The sequence below is a fragment of the Antechinus flavipes genome, chromosome 4 (assembly GCF_016432865.1).
Source record: "Antechinus flavipes isolate AdamAnt ecotype Samford, QLD, Australia chromosome 4, AdamAnt_v2, whole genome shotgun sequence".
NCBI lineage: Eukaryota > Metazoa > Chordata > Mammalia > Dasyuromorphia > Dasyuridae > Antechinus > Antechinus flavipes.
In genome coordinates this window covers 463,068,076-463,094,939 of record NC_067401.1, presented here as the reverse complement: position 1 = coordinate 463,094,939, position 26,864 = coordinate 463,068,076, and the positions used below count along the sequence as shown (strand labels likewise).

The 26,864-nt window shown below is 55.0% G+C and overlaps 1 protein-coding gene across 1 annotated transcript in view; it reads left to right on the top strand.

The window, feature by feature from the left end:
- The first annotated feature begins 994 nt into the window (after positions 1–994).
- Positions 995–26,864, top strand: part of ROR1 (receptor tyrosine kinase like orphan receptor 1) — a 308,416-nt gene continuing 282,546 nt past the window's right edge. The window contains exon 1 of the mRNA XM_051999512.1: positions 995–1,342. Within this exon, the coding sequence (XP_051855472.1) occupies positions 1,228–1,342 (115 nt within the window). The 5' untranslated portion in view covers positions 995–1,227. The remainder of the gene's footprint in view (positions 1,343–26,864) is intronic.

Sequence of the window (26,864 nt, the reverse complement as noted above, 5' to 3'; positions counted from 1 at the left end):
TCTTTTCTCTTAAAAGGATCCCGACCCCGCCGACTAAAATAGCTTTCGGGAAAGGACCTGGAGCCAAAATCCTGCTATAAATATAATGTTTCAGATTTCCACCCAGCTGAAGGATTCGAAAAGCTTTCTCTTCAGTGTGGGGAGGTAGATCAGGCGATTTTATTTATTTAATCAGCGTTTAGCAGTGGAGAAGGCCCGGGCCTCCCCCGCCCGCGGTTGCGCCACTGGAGCTAAGGCCGGGCCTCTGCCCGGAGCCCACCCGACTGCCTCTTGGAGGCTGCCCCACTTTGGAGAAGTGGAGAGTTCGAATCCTGGCTCGGACGCTTTCCGCCTGGGGGGCCCCGGGCAGGACCCTCGCGGCTGATCACGGATTTGGGGAGCTCGGAGGGACTGTGGAGCTTGTGGCCTCAAGCTCCTTCTGGAGAACCCAGGCCCAGAGAAGGAAAGAGGGACTAGCGCCTCCTTCTCAGGTAAATGGGACCGCGCAGGTAAAGCGCGTGGCGCACGCCCAAAGCGCTCCGGGAGGGCCCGGATTCTCCGGTTTGTATTTGGGACGCATCTCTGGAAGAGAAAGGGTGGTGTGTGTGGAGGGGGGGGTCTGGGGGCGGGGTGGGCACAGAGCCCGGCTGGGGAGTTGGCCGGTCCCGGGAGCCGCCAGCGGGGGGCGCCGGTGGGCCGGCCACTTGGGCCATTGGTCAAGGCGCGCTCGGGCGCTTTGCTGAAGACTTTGGAAAGTGACAAGTTGGGGAGGCTGAGAGCGAGAGAGGCAGAGGAGGGGACGCGGCCGGGAGAGCCGCCCCTGCCGCCGCCAACGCCGCCGCCCGCCGCCGCCGTCTCCCGCCCCGGCTCCGGAGGGAAGCGCCGCCGCCCGCCGGCCCCCGGCTCCGGCCCCGAGCCCCCGGCCCCCTCGTCCGCCGGCTCCCCGGCTCCCGAGCCCGAGCGGCGCCGGGGCTGCCGCGGCCAAGGGTGGGGGCGGCCGAGAGGGCCGGTCCCATCGCCCCGGGGCCAGCGGAGCAGCGTGGAGAGAGGGGAAGGCAGGAGCCCGGAGGAGCCCGAGGCAGGCGGCGGGGAGGCGGCGAGCGAGCAGGACAAAGGGAGCCGCGAGCCCCGGGCGTGCGTGCGTGCGCCCGGGCGGCCGCCCAGAGCCAGCCCCAGAGAGGCGGCCGCCGGGACCTCGGGGCGAGCCTGGTGGACGTGCCGGAGCGCCGCCCCAAGCCCACAGGAGGAATGCCCCGGGCCGGCTGCGGCCAGAGGCGCGGGGCGCCCGCCCGCTGGCTCCCGGCGCTCCCGCTGCTCGTCCTGCGCGCCGCGGTCCTGCTAGCCCGCCCCGGAGCAGCTCAAGGTAAGAGGCGCCCGCCGCCGGACTGCGGGGAGCGAGGAGTGGGGAAGAGAGGAGGTGGGCTGGGGTCCGCGCTGGCAGCCCGCCGCCTCCTCCGGGCAGCCCTCCGGCCCGACTGCGGGGACCGGGAGGAGGAAGGATGGGCTGGGGCTCCGTGCGGCCGCCTCCCCCGGGCAGCCTGCGGGCCGTGCTGCGAGGAGAGGGGCGGGGGACGGGCCAGGGTCAGCGCGGGCAGCCTGCCACCTCTCGGGGCAGCCCGCCCTATCGCCCAGCCGCCGGGGCCCGCGGGCCAGGCGCCGCCACCGCCTTCACGCCGCGGACGGGAGGGGGGCAGACCCTTCTCAGCCCAGTCAGGCCGCCTTCCTCCCCGCCCCCACTCCTATCCCACCTGAGAATGGCTCCTGACTCGGCGGGGCTGGAGTGGCCCCAAAATGGGATCCCCCGAGGCTGAGGAAGGCACCGATTCGCGCCCGGGGACCCCCTGCCCGGGCCTTGGCGGGCTGGGCGTGGGAGCTGGGGTCTTGTCCTGCGTGAAATTAGCAGCTGTCATCAGTGGCAGGAAACGTGGATGGGTTGGGGGTGGCGATCCACCGTGTGTGTGTGTGTGTGTGTGTGTGTGTGTGTGTGTGTGTGTGTGTGTGTGTGTGTGTGTGTGTGTACGCGCGCGCTCATGAGTGCGCGCGCCCCGCGCCGCCGGGTCGCCCCCACTTCTCATCCCTCAGCCCTCTCCCACCTCTCCCTAATTTTGCTTTTCTTTTTCCGCTCCGAGCTCTTGGGGCCCAAGTGGCGCTGCCCCCCGGCCCCGGGAGCGCCCCCCCGCGGCTGCCCCTCGCTCCGGAGTCCTGCCTTTGGGTAATCTCCAAAGACAATCGCAACAGTTAGAGAAAAACTAATAAGAGGGGCCGGCGTATTACCTTCCCTGCGGGAAGCTTTCAATCCGCCCGCTCTCTGTCTGCGCGGAAGACACAATAAGCCCGGGAGGGGGAGACCGGGCCTTCTCCGGGGACACAACCGAGTCATTCTTTGGAGGTCGGAGGGGGGAAAGTTGATTAAAGGCCCCTGGGGTCTGGAGCTTCACTTTTAACATGCATTCAGTACGGGGAAGCCCTCCCCCCTCTTGCTCTCGCTCTAGTTTTTCTCCCTCCCCCTCTCTCCTTCCCCCCATTTCTCTCTCTCTCTCCTCCCTTTTCTCCTCTCTTCTTTTTCTCCTTCCCTTCCTCCCTCCCCCTCTCCTCTCTCTCCCTTCCCCCACCTCTGATTCTGCCTGTCTCCCTCCTTCCTTCCCTTCCTCTTTTCCACCCCCTCCCTCCCTCTCTCCCTCCTTTCTCATGCATCTTTCATTTGGCCCTTGTCATTGCTTTGCTCCGGAGAAGGAAGGCCTGGGGTCCGGGGCGGCACTGGATGGACTCGGGAAGTTTGGGGAAAGAATGGGAATCCTGAATAAGAAAGTGTCTCCTTCTGGGAGCTTCTTTTTAGAGTCATCTAGGAACCAGACCTTGCCCTGTCCTTCCCGAAGGCTGGATGTGCCTGGAAAGGGGGGGGGGCTGGAGAAGCATTTCTGGCCACTGAGGTCTGGGCTCTTAAGGGTCATTCAGGCCAACTCCCCTCATCCCATGTCCCTCCGAATGAGACCGTTCGGGATCCTCCCTTTGAAGGGGAGGAGAGAGAGTCATTTCAGCAATGTTGTAGTTGGGGACACGGAGGGGGAATTTTACCAAGTACCTTCTTCATTTACCAAGTACTGACCCAAGAAGATCTAGGGAGGGGTCGGACCGGGGTGGAGTGAATCAGAATCCCCGGATTTGAGCTCCTCTCTCTCTCTCTCTCTCTCTCTCTCTCTCTCTCTCTCTCTCTCTCTCTCTCTCTCTCTCTCTCTCTTTCTCTCTCTCTCTCTCTCTCTCTCTCTCTCTCTCTCTCTCTCTCTCTCTCTCTCTCTCTCTCTCTCATTCTCTGTGATAGTGGGTCATTCATTTTAATCTCTGGGAATTTCCTCATCTGCATAATAAATAAAGAGCAGCATCCTACATCAGCAGCTGGCAGGAACCTTCCGGGCCTTCCAGTCTAACCCCCTCACTTTACAGATAAGGAAACTGAGGCCCAAAGAGGTTATGACAAGGCAAATAGATGACAGACAAGATTTGAACCCAGGACTTCTGATCCCAGATTAAGTATTCTTTCCACAACACTGCGCTGCCTGAATTACTTTTACTATGTATTATTTGGCTATTTCAGGGGAAAATGGGATTGGGAAGATATTGGGTTTGGTTCTTTCTGGCCATTTCACTTTTCCCTTGGTGCAGAGACTTAGAAGGGGAGCATTATGGCTGAAGCCCCTTCTTCCACTGGCCTTCTCTTCCCTAAGGACTCTGTCCAATAACCCAGTGCACGGGGGGCCTTCGGCGGAGACCGAACTCCTGGGTCTCCGTTGTTTAAAGGAGACTTGTGTCTCCTCCAGCCTCCAACGCTGGTTGAGTTTGTTTGTTGCGGGCTTCTTGATTGCCCCGAGCTCCCAGTTTTCCATCCCCTGTTTAAGCTTGGGTTCCTCCAGTAACCCAGCCTGTGACTCATGAAATCAGCTTAAGGCCATAGCTGCTCAATTTCTGTACTTCACCATATCTGAACACTCAGCGGTTCTCCGACCCCCCTCCTTTTGTAAAATGGTGTCATCTGGAGGCAGCCGCCGTTTGAATCTGACTTCTGTAGCTGCTCGAGCTTGAGCCCTAAACGCCAACTTTCCGAGGCCCGATGGGCCCTGACTACGCCGGGTTGTGGATCTCTGGGCCCTGCCCCCCTCTTCTCCAGGTATGTCAGCACTCCCCACCTCGGAGGGCCTTCCGGCCAGCTCCGGCTGCCTCCTATCGGATGACAAGCCCCCCGGGGGCTGGCCTTCCTGGATCTTGCCAGGATCCAGGATTTCTCCTTCATGCAGGAATTCCCTGCCGGGAGAAAGCTCCGAGGTGCCAGCCTGCCCCAACACGGGCCGCCTCATCCTGAATATCTTCAGGGAGCAGCCCCCGGAGGACGCTCGGCCCGCAGAAGGGTCGCTGCCAGGGGACCGGGTCCCTTTAGAAAGAACCTTGTGATCCTGGCCATCCTGGCCCCACTTTGGAAGCCCCAGAGGCTGGCCTTCTGGGTCGGTTCTGTTAGGTCAGGTTCTGGCTGGTTTCTGAAACAGTCGGCCATCCTGGGAGTCTCTTGTGGTGGTAGGAGAAGTCCATGTAGTCACAATTCCTGGAGGGCTGGAATCCCACTTTTAAAGGGGGAAAGACTTTCCCCCTTTAGTTTCGAGAAAAGGTCCACGTGACTTCAAATGCAATGCACTTTGGGGTAGTGGTGGGGGATGAATGGGAGAGGGCCCTGCCAAGTTCCCCTTTGCCTTCACCTAGAGATACATGGAACCCCAGAAAAAAGAAAGACATTACAATGGGAGTGCGGCCTGCGGCCTTGACTTTAAAATGCTGTCCTGGCTTTCACTTAAAAAAAATCCAAACAAGTCACCAGTCTCAGTCTGCGCCTGACAGCCAGATCCTACAGAGAATAGCAGACTCACAGTCCACCTTGGCCACATTCACCTGTCTCCTCTCCCTGCCTTTGTCTCCCCGTCTCTGCCTCTCTCTATTCTGTCTCTGTCTCTCTGTCTCTGCCTTTCTCTCTCTTCTCTATCAGTTCTGTTTCTGTCTGTTTGTCTATCTCTGTCCCTTCCCTCTGTCTGTCTCTGTCTCTTTACAATCTACAGAGCAGAGATTTTTAACCTTTTTTTTTTTTTAAAGTCCCAGACACCTTTGGCAGAATTCAAATTTCCCCTTTGGGCCTGCCTGGTTTTGGGGCCTACGTTCAGCCTTTCTGAGGTGCAAGGGCTGTGAGATGGGATTTGGGGAAGCCGGTAGACTCCCCTTCTCAGAACTGTGTTTTTAAGTTCATAAAATAAAATACATAGAATTACAAAGGAAACCAATTAGGGCCAAATAGTCATCCTGAAATTAAAAACAGGTTCCGGAAGCCCAGATTAAGAATTCCCACTTTAAAATGTCTCTCTGCCCTAAAGAGAGAAGGGAGGGGGATACAGAGGGCAGTTAAAGTGATGTAACCCCCCAAAATATCAATAAAATTTATTTAAAAAATAACAAAAGAACGAGGATTGGGCCCCCTAGGATTTCAGGAACGGCAGAGCTTCTTCCATCGAGGCAGATGGGCCCCTTCCCCAGAACCAATGGGGAGATTCCAGCCCAGGGCCAGGCAGCCAATGTGCCCCGGGGGGAGGAAGGGCTTTCTGGCTTGAGGCTGGCTTTCTCTCCGGGAGGCCTGGCTGCCTCCCTGCTCCTTCCTGATTATAGGAGAATTATCCCAAAGTAATACAAAGTGGATTTTGGAGGGTGGGGCTCTCCTGCTGGTGTCAGGGAAAGCCGGAGGAAAGATGGTTTTTAAAGGGAATGAGATGGAGGGAGCAGGGAGGCATTCCAGCCCGGGGGGATGATGGGAGAAATAATAATAATAATAAAAAGCCAATCTGGCCAGACCCAGCCTGAGTGACAGTGCGTGGGAGAGCCAGGCAGGCTGGGGCCTTCCCTGGCCCTCCTCTCTGTATCACTCAGCATTTAATCCTTAGGCAAAGAGTGTTCTCTAGTGGAAGGTGAAAGGGGCTTTGCTTACTGCTTTATTTGAGCCTTAGTCGTCTGAGCTAAGCTCTTTCCCCCCATGTCCCCGGTTTGCTCTTCTTTAATTAGAAACCCATTTTCCATTTCTCCTCCTGTGGGCAGATCATTAGCTTGGAGGGTAGGGGGGGCAGATCTAGGAGGAGGTGAAGTGGACCTATGTTGCATCCTTATCTCTGAGCCAAGGATCCCTAGATCTGACTCATACATGGAGTTGTGAGATGTGTGTGTGTGTGTGTGTGTGTGTGTGTGTGTGTGTGTGCACGCCCATCCTTTCCCTTTTTGTAGATGAAGAAATTAAGACAGAAATGATTTGGGATAGGAACCTGACCCTCTGACCCACGCAGCTCTGGGAAGAGTTCCCATCATACCCTGCGCCGTCAGAAGTATCCCTCGGGCTTTCTCTCCAGGTGGGAGCCAGGGAGGGGTCTTCCTGTCATGCTTCCAGGGGCTGTGGAGGGACCTCTCCTCCCTCTGGGCCGCCAAGCCCCGCCTGGAGAGGGCCCGAGCCCCCAGCCACTCCCAGAGCCGGCCCTTTGGGAGTTGCTGTCCAGCAACGGCCTTCTATTTACTGGAGCCGTTAGAATGAGCCATGACTCTGGGCAGCTTTGGGGGCCCTCCTGGCCAGCCTTTCCAAGGAGTCCTAGGTCTTGTGGGTGACTGGTGGATGGATGGTGGTCTTGGGCCGTGATTCAGATTGTGAGAGGGACAGAAGGTTCAGTGGTTGGAGTCTCAGGCCGCGAGAGCAAATCCTGCTTCCTCTGCTTACTGGCTGTGTGACCCTGGGGAAATTATTTAACTTCCCTTAGTCACCAAATAAATAGAGCAATAGTGTCTATTTCACTGGGCAGCTTTGAAGATCAAGTGAAAAGCTTCCCAAATGTCCCTCCTTATGGCACTGGAGCAATAGGGGAAATTAGATGAAGAGCTGGAAGGAACCTTTACGGACTGTTTACTTCAACCCCTCTTTTTAGAAAATTACATTTTATTTTTCCATAAATTGATTTTTTTTCCCTTTCTCTCCCCTCCAATCTTGCTACTGGGAGGGGAAAAAAAGCTAGTTTCCTATAGCAAATATGCGTAGTTAAGCTAAATAAATCCTCCCCTTGATCTTGTGGCCCTGCCCCCCTTTGTCCCCCACCCCCCTCACTTCTCTGCCAGGAGGAGAGTGTCTTCATCATTGGAGGACTCCCTTGAAACCCTCCTCCTCCTCATTTGATGAATAAACTCTTTAAAGCCTTTTAAATGCTCGAGACCATCTGTATGATAATGATCAAGGGATGAATTTGAATTTAAGGCTTGGACTTTGGGGCCGGTACAACTCCCACCCAGCATTCTGGCTTCTTTTGCTCCCTTTTTTTGCCCTTTAGTGTGCATGATGAGCCCATTCTGGACTCAAACCATCCTTGTGCTTTGGATCTAGTCAAAACCCATTTATTAAGTGCCCACTGTGTGCCCGGCAGCGAGCTAAACACAGTAGGAGATTAATAAATGCTTGCTGGTGGGTAAAACAGACACAGCAAGGAAGTCTTTATTTAAAACTCCCTGGCCAAATAGGAAGTTTTGGACCTGAGACGCTTCTCTTGAGACCCCCGGAGATAAAGGAATCGTCTCCCTAGGCCCAGGGAGAAGGAGGAAAAGGGGAGGAAAGAAGAAGTCATTCTTAACTAAGTGCAGCTGCTTGCAGAGAGCCGGACTTGCATGCCAGGAATATCTAAAAAGCTAACGAACAAAATACAAATAAACAGCAGCCAGAGGAGGCTCTCTTTGTTAGAGTGAGCGCAGTTCGGGTCTCCGCTTTGTTCGGGACCGGCCTAATTGGGCCAGCCCTTTCTTTTCACCATGCGGGGCAATGTACCCGGATGTTCTGGTCTGGACTCCGTTAACACCTGTGAGCTCCTGCCCTCCCCTCCCCCAGGGCTTGCCCCAAAGGCCGCGCCCCAGGACCTCCATCTCCAGAGAAAAGAGGCAGGTAATTTAAGGGGCTGATCTGGGCAGAGCCGGGCGGTTGCACGTCCCTTCTCCCGCCAGTGGGGAGGCAATGGGGCGGTACCGGGGCTTCCACGGTGGGAAGGGGGCTTCAGAGTGACTGTTAAGTGCAGGGAGGGCTCTGTGGAGTTTTGTTGATTTATTTTTCACAGACTAGAAAGAATAATAGAATGTTAGAGCTGGAAAAGATGAGAGCATACAGATAACGAGAACAGAGAGCACAGAGGGTCACGGGGGCCTGGACCACGTTTAGACCCTGGATGTGCTCCCTGATGATCCCCAAGCTCACCTGGAGGGCGCCCTTGCAGGGAGAGAGGCGGGCCTGGCGTCTCCACTCAGGGCCTGCCGGACTGCGTTGGGACTCTGACCTTGGGGGGCCCCGGGGAGCCTCCAAAATGAGGTCTCGGGCATCCACCGAACAAGTGCCCCCCTGTCCCCGTGTCTGGTTCAAAGCGGGACAGGGGTCGGCAGAGCCGGGCCTCGGGGTCCCAGGGTTTAGCTTTGCAGGCTCTTAAAACAAAGGCTTTTTCAGAACTTCAAACTGTTTGGCGGAGGGCACGCCCCCCGTGTAATTCCGGAATTCTCATTGGGGGATGCTGCCCGGCCAGGGCCGCATTTGAAACCCGACCGTCTTCGTCCCAGTGTCCAAATAATCTGCCGAGAGCGACTTGAAAGGGAAAGGGGAACGTCTGCAGGAAAGAGTCCCGAGGCGCTCCCTTAGTCATTGACAAATCCTGAGAAGGAGAAACAAGGCCCGGCCCCCATCGCCCCTTGGGGCCGCTCGGACTGTGGCGGGATGGGACTGGGAGAGCCAGCTCTAAAGGAATGAAAACGGGGGCTCGTTACAGTGGGGTGCAGAAGGGCGCAGAGGCGGCTGCCAGATGTTCTGTGGGCCGGGGTTTTCTAGAGAGGGAGAATGATGGGAGAAAAGGAGGACCAGACCGTAGATGGAGCACTGGGGGGCGGGGAGCCCCTCTGTCCCGTCCTCGTCGTTTCCCAGGAGAGGAAACTGAGTCACAGAGAGAAGTACCTCACCCAGACTTCCCAAGTAGCAGGTGGCAGAGCCTGGTGTCGGAGTGGAGATTTCTTGGCCTTTGGGTTTGACAAGATGGCAGCTGAGCCCCCTCTTCCCTCCCAAGTCCTGCCATTCTTGGCTCCGGACCAATCTCTCGGCTTTGTGGGGGAACTTTGGACAACGTAGTCAGTGGCCTCAGGTGCCAAATGTAGGCTTTGGGTGGGATGGCTTCAGGGGCTCCTGCCAGCCCTCGGGCCAGGGTCACCCCGAAGGCGAGGCTCCTTGGGGGGCCCTTCACCAAGCTTCTTTCCAGCATTCGATGACCTGTAGTAGTATTGTAGTAGATTCGACAGGAGACAAGATGGGTATTGATTCCAATGTCCTCCATTTGGCTGTGGTTTTTCTAAAACATACGTGGGTCTGAACGTGTCCCCCTCCTCAGTAACTCCCCGGGATCCCTGTCGCCTCGGATCATATAGCCCTCCCTCCCGACTCCCTGACCCTGCCTCAGATCTCTCCAGCACTTAAAGAGGTGCTCACTGCAGAGTAAACGCTTTATTGGGGCTTGGTTTATTTTCTTTTTCTGGTCTCCTTTTCAGCTAGGGCTTCTCTGCTAAAACGATCTGGTACTTATTCTGTTGACAATTCCACTTATGTTTAGGTCCACAAGCAACATGCATTTATTAAGCACCTACTATATGCCAAGAATTGATAAATATACATTAGGTGAGATTTTATTTTAGTACGGTTAGTGATAGTAGTGGGGAGAGAGAGAGAGAGAGAGAGAGAGAGAGAGAGAGAGAGAGAGAGAGAGAGAGAGAGAGAGAGAGAAAGAGAGAGAGAAAGAGCAGGCCCTAGAGTCAAAAAATTGTATTTCTTGACACATACTGGCCGTGTGACCCATAGGAGTCCCTTCACCAATCGATGCTCTGGACAGCTCGCTCTCTAAGATGATAAGTTGCAGAAAAGGTGCTGGCCCCCATTGGTAGAGCCAGTTCCCGATGTCAGTGACATCACAGAGACTGACCCTCACTCCAGCACAGTTCCTGGTAAATAGTTGGTGCTTAATAAATGCTTGCTGCTATACCACTTGGCTTTTGAAGCAGTCTCTTTTGAGTGTTCTTCAAACTTGAAATCTTTGATCCTAAGAGCTTTATAAACACCATGAAAATCAAAGAGTCTTAATCCTTGGATGAGGAGTAAATGAAATGGAGTCCACAATGAATGCGCCATTGAGTGGTTAAAAAACAAAAAGAAAAGAGCTTCACTGAGTGGAACTTGGTGAGAGTACAGGGGAAGAGAATGCTGGGTAGAGTGGGATGACTCAGATTCAAATTTAACCCCTGCCCTTTAACACTTGTGAACCCTGGGGATGTCAAGTAATTCAGGGGCTCGGTTTCAGGACACTGGATCCCACGAGGCTCCTCTGAGATCCTTTAAACAAAAAGCTGCCTGGGTCCATCCCATCTCTTCCTCCCCAGTCCCTTCTCTTGACAGGACAGGCATCCTTTTAGACTAATTGCTTCTCTTTCCCTGGGAGAGCTCCCTCCTGCCCCCGGGTCCCTCCCTCTCCAGCACACCTGTGCGATCGGCCATTACCCCGACTCGTCATGTCATCGAACCCGTCATTTTGGCTTTATGATTTTCGGCTTCACGGGCCTGGTTTTCATTAATCCTTCCCTCTGTCACCTTGGTAATAAAAGGACGTGGGGAGAAATGGAGGGGTAGTTTTCACAGTCCCGTTGCTAGATTTCTAAGACTCACCAGGGCACCTGTTGGCGTATTTCTACCAGACCCTCAGCTTTCGGAGGGAGTGATGCGGTCAGAGGGGGCACGGGTTCGAAACCCTCTCTGTCTCTCATTACACTTGGGACCTCGGTTGGCTCCAGAGTCTCACCCTAGAAAATGAAGGGCTTGGAATGGAAGCCCCCAACTCTGCAGCTCTTATCCGAGAGCATGTGGACGGTGTGAGTACACGGTGAGCATACGGTCATCGAAATACAAACCACCGAGAACCAAACCAGGAGCCAAGGGCAGAGGCTGGGGGGAGGGTTAGATACTTGGACTTTTTAGACTTAGATTTTGGGTTTCAGAGCCTCCTTTCCCCTCCCCGCCATGGCCCTATCGAACCTGCTTGTTTTCCTGATTAGGAAATTTGAATAAAGTCCCTATAATGGGATAGCAGCGAGCCCGGATCTCACCCCCCTTTCTAGATACTTACACTGAGCCACTGGAGGGGAGGTCGAGGATAAATCTCCCAGATGGAATCAGGTGGAGGAAAGGGGGTGTCTGGGCCAGAGGGGCAGATGCTTAGATTTAGCTCAAGGAAAAACATTCTAAGGGTTGGGGATTCCCCAAAGAGAGCTGGGTGCCTCAGGAGCTGCTGGCTCCCCACTTTGGAGCCGGACCGGAAATGCTGTCAAGGAGGGATGGATCTTCCTTCCTTCCTTCCTTCCTTCCTCCCTCCCTTCCTCCCTCCCTTCCCTCCCTCCCTCCCTCCTTCCCTTCCCTCCCTCCCTCCTTCCCTTCCCTCCCTCCTTCCCTTCTTCCCTCCCTCCTTCCTTCCCTCCTTCCTTCCTTCCTTCCTTCCTTCCTTCCTTCCTTCCTTCCTTCCTTCCTTCCTTCCTTCCTTCCTTCCTTCCTTCCTTCCTTCCCTCCTTCCTTCCTTCCCTCCTTCCTTCCTTCCTTGTTTACTCCAGCTCTAGCTCTGCGATCCTGGGATGAGACCAAGGACTCTTGCACACGCAGCAGGGAGAAGGGGTACCGTCTAGCCTGGAGTTCCAAGATAAAAAGTCTGGGAGAAATCCTATAGACGAGGGAGCCCCTTAAATGGGCCACAGATAGAATTTCGGGTTCTAGGAGGCCTTTGGTTTCTTTTCTCGAGTTTTAGGTGCAGCTTGTTGGGGGAGGCAGGGGTGGGAGTGAGGTCCGCCCCTGGACACTTTTCCCCATTGGACAGTGCTGACATGTGTGTTTGTGAGCGGAGCTGGGGCTGGGGCGGCCCAGCTGGAGAAGCTCACGGGGATGCTCTCCCTGCCCTGGACACCCTCTCTCCTCCCTCTCCCTCCCCTCCCCCTTCTCTCTTCAAGAATTTGGCTTGAAAGGGGCCTCATTACCCAGAAAATATCCCCCCAGGGAGCGACTCTCCTCCTGGTCTTCTCCCTCCCCCTTTCTTTCCCTTTCCCTCCTCCCCCCTCTCTTCTCCCTCCCCCCTGCTCTTCCACTCTCCTCCTGCTCTTCCCCTTCTCTCTCTTCTCCCTCCCCCCTCCACTCATATCCTTCTCTTCCCCTCCCCCTTCACTCTCTCTCTTCCCTTCCCCCCTTCTCCTCCCCTTGCCCCCTTTTCTCCTCACCTTCCTAGCATCTCTTCATTCCAGGGTAGTGCCTAAAACTGAATTCCGGATTCCGAGCATCGCTGTTGGCTCCTTTCTTCTAGAAATGTCGGCAGCCAGGATAACATGTGCTTTCTTTGAACACAATTTCCCTCCGTTGACTCATTAGACTTGTGGTCCACTAAAACCTCCAGATCCTTTTTCACCGAAACCATGCTTTCCCCATCCTTGATTGTCTGAAAGGTGTAGAACTTTTCTTCAGTCTGTATTAATGTCACTTTGGTCTGGCCTGCCAAGACCTTTAGGGAGCCTGTGAATTTTCTCGGTCTTGCCCCCGTGTGCCATGCTCAGATTTAAGGAGCTTGCCTCTGTGCCTTTATTCCAGCTGTGGCTACCTGGCTGGGGAGCAAAGGCGGGCCCCCCTTCCCCACGGGATCTGCGTCTTCCTTCCCTCTCCGTCCTCCTTCCCTCTCCGTCCTCCTTCCCTCTCCGTCCTCCTTCCCTCTCCGTGCTTGCCCGGATCTAGGTGCTCACAAAGAGGGGTTTCTGGGGCTCAGCTCCCGGCCCAGTACCTGGGTCTGCCTCCCTTGGGCATAATGAAAGAGCTGTGGTACAGAGAGGGGCCTGGCTACAGCCACGGGTCCCAGGCTCAGTCTGGAGTAGGAGCTTTGAAACTAGCCCCACTCTTTCCTCTCGCCAAGAGAGCTCCGAGTGCCGATCCTTGCCCTGGAAGGAGCTCCGAGTGCCGATCCTTGCCCTGGAAGGAGCTCCGAGTGCCAATCCTTGCCCTGACCGTGTCACTAGGGGGCACTGGGCTGGGGCCTGTTTGACTTACCCCAAGCCCCTTAACCCGCTGCCTCAGTTTCCTCATCTGTAAAATGGAGATAATAAAACACCTCCCTCCCAGGGTGATGGTGAGGATCAAATGGGAGAGTGTTTGTAGAGCATTCTGCACTCCCGAAAGCTCCCAATAAATGCTGTTAATTACAAGGGGCGACCCTGGACGCGGGAGTAAATGGCAGAGGGAGGGCCAGACGGCATCTTTATCGTTGCTGGAATAAAGGGGTGGATGCAAGCTCGTTAACCGTGGGAAGGGCCCGGGGGCCCGTCCAGGAGCAGGCACTGGGGGACAGATGGGGCCAGGCCAGCGGAGGTTGCTGGGGAGGGAAGGAGGACACAGATCCCGGGGAGACGGGGGCTCCCAGGGTCTGCCCGCCCTAGCTCCCCAGCCACTTAGCCACAGCTGGAATAAAGGCCCAGAGGCCCTCCAGGCTGCTTCTCCACAGGGCAGCGGAGGGCAGGGCCACAGGCTCGGGCTTTTCTGCGTCCCCTGTGCAGGCTGAGAGGAGGTAGAATGGCCGCCGCTTGCTCCCGGGCCAGCCTTTGTCCAGGGTCCCAGAGAGGGAGCCGGGCGGATGCTCCTCTCCTGAACTAGAACGGTGGGGCCATCTGGGCCAAATGAGCCCGAGATCCCCGCCCTCGGGAGAGAGGGCCCGGGGTTATTGTTTGGGTCTGCAGCCAGACGCCATCTTGGGGCTGGGGGAGAATGCTGAACTTGGAGACAGAGACTCGGATCCTCCTCCTTTTCTTACTTGCTGTGTGACTGGGGGCCAGGCTTCTCCACAAGGGGAACCGGAGGACGAGATTGCCTTCCGGATCACTCCTACGCCCCCAGGCTCTCCTGGGGCCAGTTATTGGGGCGCCAACCTCCTTCCTCCAGCAGGCTTGGCAAATAGTCAGCTTCTCTGAGAACGGCCGAGGATGCGGGTTCAAATTCTGACTCGTGTACCCGTGCGACCCTCCGTCTCATCTGTAACGGGAGGAGGCTGCGTGGATGGCCTCCCTTCCCTCTCGGGGTCTCTGCCCCCGCTGATCCCTTCCCCGCTTCAGCCGGTGACCGAGCCCAGGCCGAAGCAGGGGATTCCTTCTTGGCTGGCCGAGTCTTCGCTCCCAGGATCTAGTTAGATCAGAATGTTCCACTTTTTAGGAAACGATTTCCCAGAGAAGCTCCGGTGGCCTCTGGGGCAGGACTCCTTTCCCGGGCTCGGGGTCCCAACCCTCCCTGAGGAAGCAGGGAAGGCGTCCCATCTGTGCTTTCCGAAGGGTGAGGGAGGGTGTGAGGGGGTGGCAAGATTTTCCTCAGCCCAGCTCAGCCTCGCCTCCTACAGGAAGCCCCCTGATTCTGCCGACCACGGTCCCGTGAGCCAGCATGGACCAACCGTGCCCGTCGCCTTCGAATGACCCTCACGGTCTCCGAGAGGCCTAAAGAAAGGCCCCAGAGAGGGGCTGATGCAGCCGGCTCAGCTGGAATGGGCATCGGGGCTCCTGCTGCCCGACCCTCTCCTTTTACACGTGGGGAAACTGAGTTAGACAACGGCAAGCGAGGAGCCGGAAGGTGACCACGTGACCTCTTTCCGGGGTACCCTTTAGCCTCCTAGAATGGAAGTCCTCGGGGGCACGGCACGTTGCAGCTTTGGTGCTTGGCACGTAGAATGGAGAGGGAGCAGGTCTAGACCCGCGCCTTCACTGGCAAAGGGAGGAAGCAGCTCCGTGCAGCTCGTTACCTGCCCTTTTCAGCCTGGGGTATTTAGGGTTAGGTGAGTTGTCCAGAATCACACAGACCACACGCGTCCCGAGTGAGACTAGAAGCCAGTTCTTCCTGGCCCTGTCTCTCTACTACGCCATTTGGTTTTGTATCCAAGGGGCCTGCTACAGCTGAATGAGTGAATGAATGAATGAATGAATGAAATGGTACCCAAAGAATGGTAAAAGACCTACAAAGTGGCCTTCAGGGAACTGGGCAACTGATTCAAGGAACTTCCGTCAATCAATCCATTAGTCAATCACCAGTTATTATTGAGTGCCTACTGTGTACATGCACTGGGTGCTGAGGCTCCAAGGGAGGAACACACCAGGAGGTCGGCTCTTTCTGCCTTTATAGCCGGCAACGGGCACCTTTGTGCCCGCTCTGTGCCAGCCGGGCGTCTGACATCCCGGAAACATGCTTTCTTCTAAGAGTCTCTGAAAAGCCACTGAAAAAGCAAAGGGCAGTTTGGAGGCTCCATCTTGGCCTTGGGGCCTCGGTGTGGGAAGTGTTGGAGGCCCGGCAGCTGGCGGGGGCAGCTTGGGCTAACACGCTCTTCAAACACTTCAGCAGACTTCAATGGCCATGGGGAAACGATACTGGGCACTTTCAGCATCCTGTTGACACAGGCAGAAAAGCTTTTTCTTTATCTTTTTGGCAAATATTGACGGAGATTAATAGGTTTGCCTTTAACTTCCCCCACTTCTACCGCCAGTAAATGAGTTTTAAGTTGACAAAAATCTTCCCAGTAGTCTTTGGAAGGATCCTAGAACCCCCAAGTGGACCTCTCCAAGAGCCGTCCTTCCTTTCCACAGGCTTCCCCATCCAGTTCCTTCCTAAGTGAAGGTCTCACATGGCTCTCCCTCCCAGCAGTCTTTGGAAGGATCCTAGAACCCCCAAGTGGACCTCTTCAAGAGCCATCCTTCCTTTCCACAAGTTTCCCCATCCAGTTCCTTCCTAAGTGAAGCTGTCACACGGCTCTCCCTCCCAGCAGTCTTTGGAAGGGTCCTAGAACCCCCAAGTGGACCTCTCCAAGAGCCGTCCTTCCTTTCCACAGGCTTCCCCATCCAGTTCCTTTCGAAGCAAAGGTTTCACAAGGCTCCACTCCCAGTTGGCTTTGATCCAAATCCATCAATTGATCAATCAACCCATTCAAAACCCGTACAGAGCACCTAGGCCATGTTGCCCCAATGTTCTAGGCAATGGAGACCACAGGACCAAGAAGGAAAAGGACTCCTATTCATAGTAATAGTAATAATTCCCATTTATATAGTGCTTACTGTGTGTCTGACCTATGTAAGCTCAAGGGATGGGCAGAAAAGCACAAAGAAACAGCCTCTGCCCTCTGGAAGGTTACATTTGGAAAAAAGAACAATTCTGGGAGCTGGAAAGGAAGGGAGGAAGGGAAGGCACCAGGGAGTGGGGGGGGGGGGATCTGAAGGATGGAGAGGAAGCATCGTGGACCTGAGCCGGATTTTCCACCAGAGGCCATAGAAGGAGCTTTTCTAGAGGAGACTGGCCAGAATGGCCAAAGGTAGGCAGAAAGTGTCCGAGAGACAGGTAGCGAATAGGGTGCTTACCCAGGGCCAGCCAGTCACGGAGCAGATCTTCCTGGCCACCTGTCCGTACCCTCCTCCCCCCATGATTAACCAAGTCCTTAAGTCCTAAATCTCATAAAAAGGCAAATCAGTATTCAGGATATGCCTCTGGGGACATGCAGGATTCTGCTCATGACTTTCTCTCTTTCCCTCCCTCCCTTCCTTCCTTCCTTCCTTCCTTCCTTCCTTCCTTCCTTCCCTCCTTCCTTCCTTCCTCCCTCTCTCCCTCCCTCCCTTATTTCTTTCTCTCCCTCCCTCCCTCCTTCTTTCCCTCTCTCCCTTCCTTCCTAGAATTTATCTGTGTGACTTTGGTCAAGTCACTTAACCAGCTGGGGCTTTGAGTAGCTTTCAGAGAGTCTACATTTGGGCAGTCACATATTTTATGATCAATGTCCTTAAATGGATTTTAGATCTCACGCGGCCCATCCTTCTTATCCTGTGTCTCCCTCATCCGCATACAAATGCTTTCTCAAATTCTTTCCACTGAGCCACGTTCTTCTAATGAGAGGCAGGGTGGTTCAGTGGAAAGAGCTCTGGTTCTAGTCTACTTAACAGTCAGTCTACTCAACAGCCAAGGTGATGGTAACATAACCGTAACGATAGTATTTCTATAAAGCTCTAAAGTATGTAGAATATTGAATAAATCTTGGGAGGATGTAAATATCCCAATAAAGAAATATTGGGAGGAAGAGGCTGTTATTATTCCTGTTTTGCTGAGGGGAAAACTGACACTTGGTGGCTCAGAGAGATGAAGTGATTTGCCCAGGATCATAGTGTATTAAAGACAGGATTTGAACTCAGATCTTTCTAGCTCTAAGTGGAGAAGTGCTGGATGGACCCAGTCAGGTGGCTAAGGGGCCGATTTCAACATGACTGGAGGACCCTCATGGTCTGATCTTGGCCCTGTGCTGCCTGATGGCATAGATGGCATACTGGCCCTGGCAGAAGAGGCGGGGAGGGTGGGAAGATCCCTAGCCGAGTGGCTGAAGGAGCCGGGATCCCAGCAGGCCTTGGCAGTCTAGACCGGAGGCTGGGGCATCGGCCTAAATCTGGCAAGGCGAGATTCGGGTAGAGAGGAGCATCTTGGCCTTGGGGAGTCCAAAAGCGTGCCCCTCAATACAGGATGGGGGAGCCTCGGCTAGGTAGCCATCGTTTTCGGAAAACTCTCGGGATGTTAATGGGCCACGTGCTGTAGAGGCAGCGGTGACAGCTGCCGGAAAATGGACCCTCTCTGGGTCCACAAGAGGTTGGATGGAGCCTCCAGGGCCAAAGATTCGACAATTCTGCTTCTCCATCCTTGCCAGGGCCTGTCTAGAGGCTGGTCCGTGGCTTTAGACAGACAACTGTGAGCCAGAGGGTATCTAGAGGGGCAATGAAAGACTGGCCCCCGACATCCCTCCCAATTCTCCCATTCTGTGGCGTTGTGACCCTGTGGAGCAGTCGTCCTTGTCAGTGTGTCTGTGTGAAGAACAAATGTAAAGAGTTTCCAACGTACAGAGCATTTAGCACCCTACATCTAGAAGGGAACTCTGCGGTGACTGGGACCAGCCCCCTCATTTATACATGAGGAAACAGCCAAGGGAGTGACGTGACCGGCCCAAGACCACTAGGCCTCAGACAAAATTAGAATCCAGGTCCCTTCATTCTAGAACCAGAGCTCTTTCCCTTGAACCATACTGCCTCCCAGTGCATGAACTCTGGTGGACTCTGGAGCCAAGAAAATGTGGATTTGACTCCTGCCTTAGATACGGGCTAACTCTGGGATAGACAAGTCTCAGAGTCTCCCAGCCCAAGCTTTCACAGCTTTAAAATGAGGATGATAACATCATCGCTCCACGGGGATGTGATCAAAGGAGATAACATACATCCGGCTCTTTACGAGAGCTGTGTGAACGCTAGCTATTACACGATGGGGAGCCGCTAGTATAACACAGGCTTTGTAAACACTCAGTTGCCATAGAAATAGGATATTCTGTTCATCGCAATGTATTTCTCTATTACATTGTAACATTGCAACCTAATATTCATGTCTTATACTGCGATATGTTATATTGCAATTTCTATATTATATTTCTATAATAGCAATTTCTATATTCTATTAGGACATATTTTATGTTGTGTATGTTATATTAGAATCAGAGCAATTTTCTGTTCTTTGCTAGTGACCAAATTACTTTGCAAGTAACAGACAGGGAGGCAGAAGTCAGACCCACAGAGAGTCCTGGAGTCGACAGGTTTAGCCAATAGAGCTGGATTTGGTGGCTGGAAAGATCCGGGTTCCAAGGCCGCCTTCGACGCTTAGCCCCTCGTCACTCACTTTCCTCACCTGTAAAATAAGGAGGAGGCCTCGAAGGTCCCCTGATTCTGGGGGTCAGTGCTGTCCTTTCACTGTTCAGATCTCAGTCTCCTCATTTGTAAAATGGGCTTGGAGGAGGGCCTTCACCCACCATGTTTGGGAAGTGGAAGGAACCAGAGGGGCCTTCCCCGGTCTGGGTGCCGTTCTTCCCCGTCTGAAATGTAACACATCGCCGGCCCCTCGCCGAACGGGATGGAGCATCATTCGCAGAAAATCAAATAACTGGAGATGCACAGAGTCTGTTTCCAATAAAAGCTCCCCATAAAGGGGGTGCGTTCGTGCTGCCCGGGTTGGAAAGCTACAACTGTGCACACACACACACACACACATACACACACACACACACTCACACACACACCACTCACACACACACACACACACTCACACACACACACTCACACTCACACACACACACACTCATTCACACACACACACACTCATTCACACACACACACTCACACACACTCACACACACACTCACACACACACACACACACACACACACATCTCCCAGCCCCACCCACCACCAGGCCGGCCTCTGAGAATGGCCCACAGAGAATGGCCGAGAGGCCTCTCCCATTCCTTTTTTGTAGGAAAACCGAAGCAGAACTGAGAGTCCTTAGGGGCAGGCCGGCATGGTGGGAGAATGCTGGGATTGAAGCCCCAGATTTGGGTTCAAATTCTGCCTCCAACATTTATTCTCTGGGTGATTGGGGGGCAAATGGGAAGTCTCTGAGCTTCATTTCTCTAGCCTGGACTTGATGACCTGGTTGTGGCCAAGTAGATAACCATTATTACTTAGAGAATAGGACTGGACTGGCAGGAAGGCTACAAGCACTAATTAAGCACCTTGTGTTTAAATGTGTTACAAATATCTCATTTGATCCTCACAACAATTATTTTTCAGATGAGGAAACTGAGGCAACCTTGCATCAGCCCCTTGGGATTCTGGTCAGACACAAGTTATAAAATTACTGTGTCCCTCTCCCTAAGTAAAATGATCACAGTCTCTGGCACACAGTTAGTAATTAATAAATGCTTGCTGAGGGATTGACCTTGTGCAAAATAAAAGCAGAATGAAGTATTGGAAAGACTGCTGGGCTTGAAGTCAGGAAGGACACCTGCGCTTTGGCGGCCATTGGGTCCCTGTGCTCTTGGGAAAGTCTATTGAACAGTCTGCAGGCCTTCCTCCCCGCCTCCAAAAGAGCGCCAACAATTCTGGCTGCTTGTGTTTTGCAGAACTCCAAGTGTTTTGAGTTTGATGTCAAAAAGCATTTATACAGTGACTGCTGTATGCTAGAGGCTATGCTTTGGATTGAGGATTCAAAGAGGGGCAAGAAAGCAAAAAGAAAAACCAAAGTCCCCCATTCCTCCAAACCCAAAGCCCAAAAGCCTGGTCTGGGTTCCCAATGAGCCAGGTCCGGGTTCTGAATGAGCCCGATCTGGGTTCTGAATGATCCTGGTCTGGGTTCCCAATGAGCCAGGTCTGGGTTCTGAATGAGCCGGGTCCGGCTTCTGAATGAGCCCAATCTGGGTTCCGAATGAGCCAGGTCCAGGTTCTGAATGAGCCCAATCTGGTTCCGAGTGAGCCAGGTCCAGGTTCTGAATGAGCCCGTCTATTTTCACTTTTCAAAAGCAGAGAAAATGAAGCACTGCCTTCAGTATTGAAAACAGCAGTGCTTTTTTCCCAGAATAATGAATTTGGCTCATTTGGGGGCTCTTCTGGCGTGGCCCGGAGGAAGTGACGTCAGTCCGGTGAACTCCAATCCAAGGGCCGCGGGTGTTTGGCCGGCTTTTTCCAGTTCTTTACAAACTGCCCTTTATTTAGTGGGAACCTTGGCCTTTGGTTCATCAGCCCCATTTTACAGGTGAGATAAGTGGGATCCAGAGGTGCCAAAAGGCCCCTGCCATAAGAAAAAAACACAGATGATGTGATTTCTGAGAAACTGAAAGGCTTCCATTAAGAGGAGCCAGATTCACTTTTCCTCAGGATCCCAGCCAAGGAGAGTCACGGGGTCCTTGATTCCCAGCTGGGAGGGACCCCAGAGGTCAAGGGGATACCCCCAATTCATTTCTTGGAGGAGGAAGTTGAGACTCCAAGTGGGCCAAAGACTTCCCTAGAGTCAGCCAGCTAGAAAGGAACTTGAGGCAGGATTTGAATTCAGGTCTTCCTGATGGCCATTCCCGGGTCCTAGCCAGTGTGTGGTAAATAAGTGCTGGGGAGTGATTGGTTAATAGCATCAGCCTCTTGCTTCGACCCTGGAGGGATGGAATGGAGAATGGAGAATGATGGCTTCCAGTGGGAAAGTTGGGACTGGGGGGTGGAGAGAGCACCAGCTGAGGGCCTCAGGCCTCCGGGAGGGCTGCAAGTGTGTTCCCTGAGGGTGGGGCTGGGCATATGGAATGGGGGGGAGGTGCAAGGATGGCTGTGCCCGTGCCCAGGAGCATTCTGGGAACTGAGGCCCCGGCAGAGGCTGGAGACCCAGTCTCCAATGGGCCTGTGCCCTGTCTGTACCTGCTAGGCTGACACTCACCTTTCTCCTCGGGAAGTGTCACCCGCTGGGCCGTCTCCAGCCTTTACAATGGGAGCCAAGCTCCCGGGATCCCTGCGGCTCGGAAGGGCACGGGCTCCTCCCGTGGGCAAGATGGGGGATTCGATTAATGGATAAAAGAAAAGGGCCCAAACCAGCCTGCCTTAGTGGGAGCAGCCACACCCGACTGGGAATTGTTAATGGGAAGGGGCCGGGAGTGAGAGAAGCACTGGGCCGCTGGCCCAGACCCGGAAAGGAGGGATCTGGGTTCTCTTCTGGCCGGCCAATCAGCTCAGTAAGAGGCAGCACAGAAAGCTCAGCAGACGTGGGCAGGAGAGACTGGGTTCAGATCCTGCCTCTGTGGCCCATAGGGCTCAGGACTTGCAGTTAAGGTGCTTGGGGTGTGAATCCTGCTAACGGTGGCGGCTGGAGCCTATGTCATAATGCTTTGAGCCTCCCTCTTACCGGCCCTAAAGTGGTGTCGGGGTGCCATTATCCCCATTTTGCAGATGAGAAGACTGTTAAGAAAGAGGGATTTGAGAGCTTGGTCGGGATAGTTTGGGTCACAGATAGAATTGGAGGCCAGCTCACTTCTGACTCTGACTTTCTGTATCTGTCCAGATGCTGGTCCAGAGGTGGGGGGGGGGAAGGGGCTTATTCTTTCCGTGTCATGGATTCCTTTGGCAGCTGGGGAAGCCTCTGGATAGACTCTCCTCAGAATCCTGGTTTTATGGGCACAAAATAAGACAGGGGAGACTTAAAAAGAGACCATTTGTAGCCAAACAGCCAGCCAAGATTTAGAAAACCTCATGAAATCCTGGACATCAGGATGAGACTTTCAGAGGGAGTTCCTTCCACTGGGAAAGTTTAAAAAAAAAGTTAAGGGAAAAAAAAAAAAAAAAAAACTTCCCCGACAGGATTGTTGCGAGGCCCAAATGAGAAAAAAGCTGTAAAATACTTTCTAAATGGCCGCCATTGTTCGGTTGTTTGACCTCAAACAAGCCCCTTCATGCCTCTAAGTTTCCCTCTCTGTGAGAAGAGTCCACAGGAGAATCGGCTCTGTGATCTCTCCACCTCTCGCTCTCTGGGCAGCTCACGCTTCGGAGCATGAACAAGTCACCTTCAGGAAACTGAGACCGAGATCGAGGGACAGAGGGATAGCTAAGAGAGAGAGAAATGGAGAAAGAGAGAGAGAGAGAGAGAGAGAGAGAGAGAGAGAGAGAGAGAGACGGACAGAAAGATGGACAGAGAAATAGATGAGAGAGAGAGAGAAGGAGAGAGAGAGAAAGAGAAAGAGAGAGAGAGAGAGAGACAGAGACAGAGACAGACAGGTGGACAGAAAGATGGACAGAGAAATAGATGAGAGAGAGAGAGAAGGAGAGAGAGAGAGAAAGAGAAAAGAGAGAGAGAGAGAGACAGAGACAGAGAGAGAGAGAGACAGAGAGACAGACAGGTGGACAGAAAGATGGACAGAGAAATAGATGAGAGAGAGAGAGAGAAGGAGAGAAAAGAGAGAGAGACAGAGGAGAGAGAGAGAGAGAGAGAGAGAGAGAGAGAGAGAGGTGGGCAGAGAGACAAATGAGTAGATGGATAGAAGGACAGAAAAACATTGAGAAGCAGACATACAGAGAAACAGAAAGAGAAATGGATGGTCAGGGAGATGTATGACAGGGAGAGGATAACTAGGTAACTAGATGGAGCATTTATCAGTTGCTTGCCCAGAGCTCTCTGCTGCCATGTTGCTGCCCCCAGCCCCAGCCCCATCTGAGAGTGCAAACGTCTCTCCATTTCCCTCCCATACCCCTTTCTGCCTCTTGCTTAAGGAGGAGAAATTAAACCAGTGCTCTCTCCTGCCCCGCTCTCCCCCCCCCCCCAATTGTTCCACATCCCAGCATTAGGATGGACCTTTGAGGGCTCGGTCTGTCTCGTTCTGTTCTTGCATCTGCTTTGTCTGGCGCATAGTAAGTGCATAATCGTGATCGTTCATTCAGCCATCTCTGATTTTGCCAGTCCATAAACATTTGTTGAGCACCTACTGTGTGCTGAGGGATTCAAGCAGGGCCAAGGAAGACCTAAAGAGTCCCAGCCTGTCTCCAGGTCACTGGCCTTGCGCACAGTCCCGGGGGTCCGTCTTCCTGTGATAGAAAAGAACTTCCCTGAGAGGACTGTCGCCAGGTCCAAATGAGAAAAAAGCTGTAAGATACTGTATAAATGGCGGCCATTGTTGGGTCGTTTGACCTCAAACAAGCCCCTTCACGTCTCTGTGAGAAGCGTCCACGGGGCCGGGCGGCCATCCCGTCCCCGGGCAGCTCTGGCTGCCCTTAGAAGGCTCTCGCTTCCCTGGCGCTGCCATCTGGAGCCATGAGGACTAAAGCTAATCCCCTTTCTTCCCAGGGGGTTTGGGGAAATCCAGTGAGATTAGAACCAGGCCGTGGCAGGGACGGGATGGTATGCTCGGGCTCATCTGTCTGGCGATGATGGGCCCTGGCCCGGAGCCCGGGGAGGGGGAGGCCAGGCTGGCCGAGTGTTGTTTCTACGGCATCCAGAAAGGATAAACACGAATGCCGGATATTTGTGTAAAATTGCGCAGAGACGGCGCGGTTTGCTCTCCTCCGCTCCTCTCCCGTCAGCCCTCTCAGGTCCGGCGTGCAGATATGCTCATTCCCTTCTACCGAGGGGGAACCGAGGCTCAGGGCAGTTTGCTGAAAGAGAGCTGAGGGGTTTAGTGGACCCCGAGTTTCATATGGGGCGGCAGGATACTTTGGAAGGCAAGAAAGCCAATGGTAGGAGAGACATAGCTTCAGAGAGAGAGAGAGAGAGAGAGACAGAGAGAGAGACAGAGAGAGAGAGACAGAGAGATACAGAGAGAGACAGAGAGATACAGAGAGAGACAGACAGACATAGCTCCCCAGATAGGTAAAATTTGGACCCTACGTTTAAACAACATTGATGTTCAGGAGACCTTTGGGGACTTAGCAGATTTGGAAATTGAGTCTAGCTCCCCCATTTCCCTGGCTCCCCCATTTCTCTGGCTCCCCCATTTCCCTGGCTCCCCCATTTCCCTAACTCCGGTGGGTTAAATGACTTGCCAGGTCACTCACTGTAAGTGGCAGAGCCGGGTTCGAGGAGGTCCTGGGACTCGTTGAGTCTCTTTGGCCTTTGGCCCTGTCTCCCAGGAGAAGGATTTGGAGGTGGCGGGAGGCCCGGAGCTCGGAGTCTGACCTCTCCCTCCGTAGAAGGCTGAGGCCGGCTCTCTCGCTTGCGGTCACCCGCCGGCGTCTGCGCTTGGGCCGAGGTCCTGACTGCAGCTTCCCGCTCCTCGTCCCCGGTGGCCGCCTCGGCCTCCGGGGGCTCCTCCCTCGGGGCCCGTCTCTGGGAGATGCCGGGGCCGTGTGACCCGTCGACCTCCCTCTCAGGCAGGTGAAAGTCTGAGCCATCCGCGGCAGACGGTCCGGCTGGCGCTCGCCCGTCTCCTCCCTTCCCCCACGCCTGGGAAAATCACTTTGGAAACCGCCATGGACAGGCCATGGGATCGTTAATGAGGAGCAAAGTCAGGGCTGGCTGGGCGGGGTCAGGAACACTGTGTCCAAACCCCAGTTGTTGGGAAAGAAGCAGCCGGGAGGGGGGCCCTGGCTGACTGGGAGGGCCGGCTGCCCCCGCCGAGGCTTCCAGGCTTGCAGCACACCGAGCCGGCCGCCCTCGTTTTTACAGACGGGGAAACCGTTTCACAGAAGCTAAAGTCACACAGCCTGGGCATCCCCTTCCCGACGCGGAAGCAGCGGCGCCGGCATTAAGGAAGAGCTCCGGAAACTGGGAGCGGGGGCCAGCGGGACGCCAGATTGGCCAACACAGGCGTCAGGGAGAGCCGGGTTCAAATCCCTGCCTCGGAGGCTAGCTGTGGGACGTGAGCAAGGGGTCCCTACTTGTTCACTTCCCTCATCTGTAGGATGAGGGGGTTGGATGCCAAGGTCCTTTAAGCTCTGAATATAGCAATGTCTGAGCTCGTCTCTCCCAAACTTAATCTCCTCCTGCTCCTCAAGCAGAGCTTTCCTTCCCTCTGGCCAAGTGGCTCTTGTCCCGAGGTGCTCCCCTCCCGAGGTGCTCCCGTCCCGAGGTGCTCCCGTCCCGAGGTGCTCTCCTCCCGAGGTGCTCTCCTCCCGAGGTGCTCCCCTCCCGAGGTGCTCCCACCCCGAGGTGCTCTTGTCCCAAGGTGCTCCCCTCCCGAGGTGCTCCCGTCCCAAGGTGCTCCCGACCCGAGGTGCTCTTGTCCCAAGGTGCTCCCACCCCGAGGTGCTCTTGTCCCAAGGTGCTCCCACCCCGAGGTGCTCCCGTCCCAAGGTGCTCCCGACCCGAGGTGCTCTTGTCCCAAGGTGCTCCCACCCCGAGGTGCTCTTGTCCCAAGGTGCTCCCACCCCGAGGTGCTCTTGTCCCAAGGTGCTCCCACCCCGAGGTGCTCTTGTCCCGAGGTGCTCCCGACCCGAGGTGCTCCCGACCCGAGGTGCTCTTGTCCCGAGGTGCTCCCCCCCGAGGTGCTCTCCTCCCGAGGTGCTCTCCTCCCGAGGTGCTCCCCTCCCGAGGTGCTCCCACCCCGAGGTGCTCTTGTCCCAAGGTGCTCCCACCCCGAGGTGCTCCCGTCCCAAGGTGCTCCCGACCCGAGGTGCTCTTGTCCCGAGGTGCTCCCACCCCGAGGTGCTCTTGTCCCAAGGTGCTCCCACCCCGAGGTGCTCCCGTCCCAAGGTGCTCCCGACCCGAGGTGCTCTTGTCCCAAGGTGCTCCCGACCCGAGGTGCTCTTGTCCCAAGGTGCTCCCACCCCGAGGTGCTCTTGTCCCAAGGTGCTCCCACCCCGAGGTGCTCTTGTCCCGAGGTGCTCCCGACCCGAGGTGCTCCCGACCCGAGGTGCTCTTGTCCCGAGGTGCTCCCGACCCGAGGTGCTCCCGACCCGAGGTGCTCCCGTCCCGAGGTGCTCCCGTCCCGAGGTGCTCCCATCCCGAGGTGCTCCCATCCCGAGGTGCTCCCATCCCAAGGTGCTCCCGTCCTGAGGTGCTCTTTTCCCAAGGTGCTCCACGCACTGCCCAGTCTGAGAGTCCCTGTCTGCTTCTTTTCCCCTCTGAAAGTGCCATCCTTCCTCGGAGGCTCCTCAGATCCCACCTTCTCTGCCCAAAGGGACTGCTCGTTCCCGAGCTCTTCTCTTGGAGGGCTGCTTGCTCGCAGGAGGAGACAGACAGCGGGCCCGGGCACCTGGGGGGCCACTGAGGTAAGCCGGGCGAGCTTGGTTGTTGAGGGCAGAGCTCAAAGCCCCAGTGATTGCCTCGGTTCGAAGCGGAGACACATTTCACTTTGTCAGGCACTGAAGCTGCCCCAAAGCAGGATGGGTGGAGTGGGGAGGAGAAAGATGGGGCAGAGACAGGGAGACAGAGACAGAGATAGAGAAAGGGAGAGACACACACAGAGACAGAGACAGAGACAC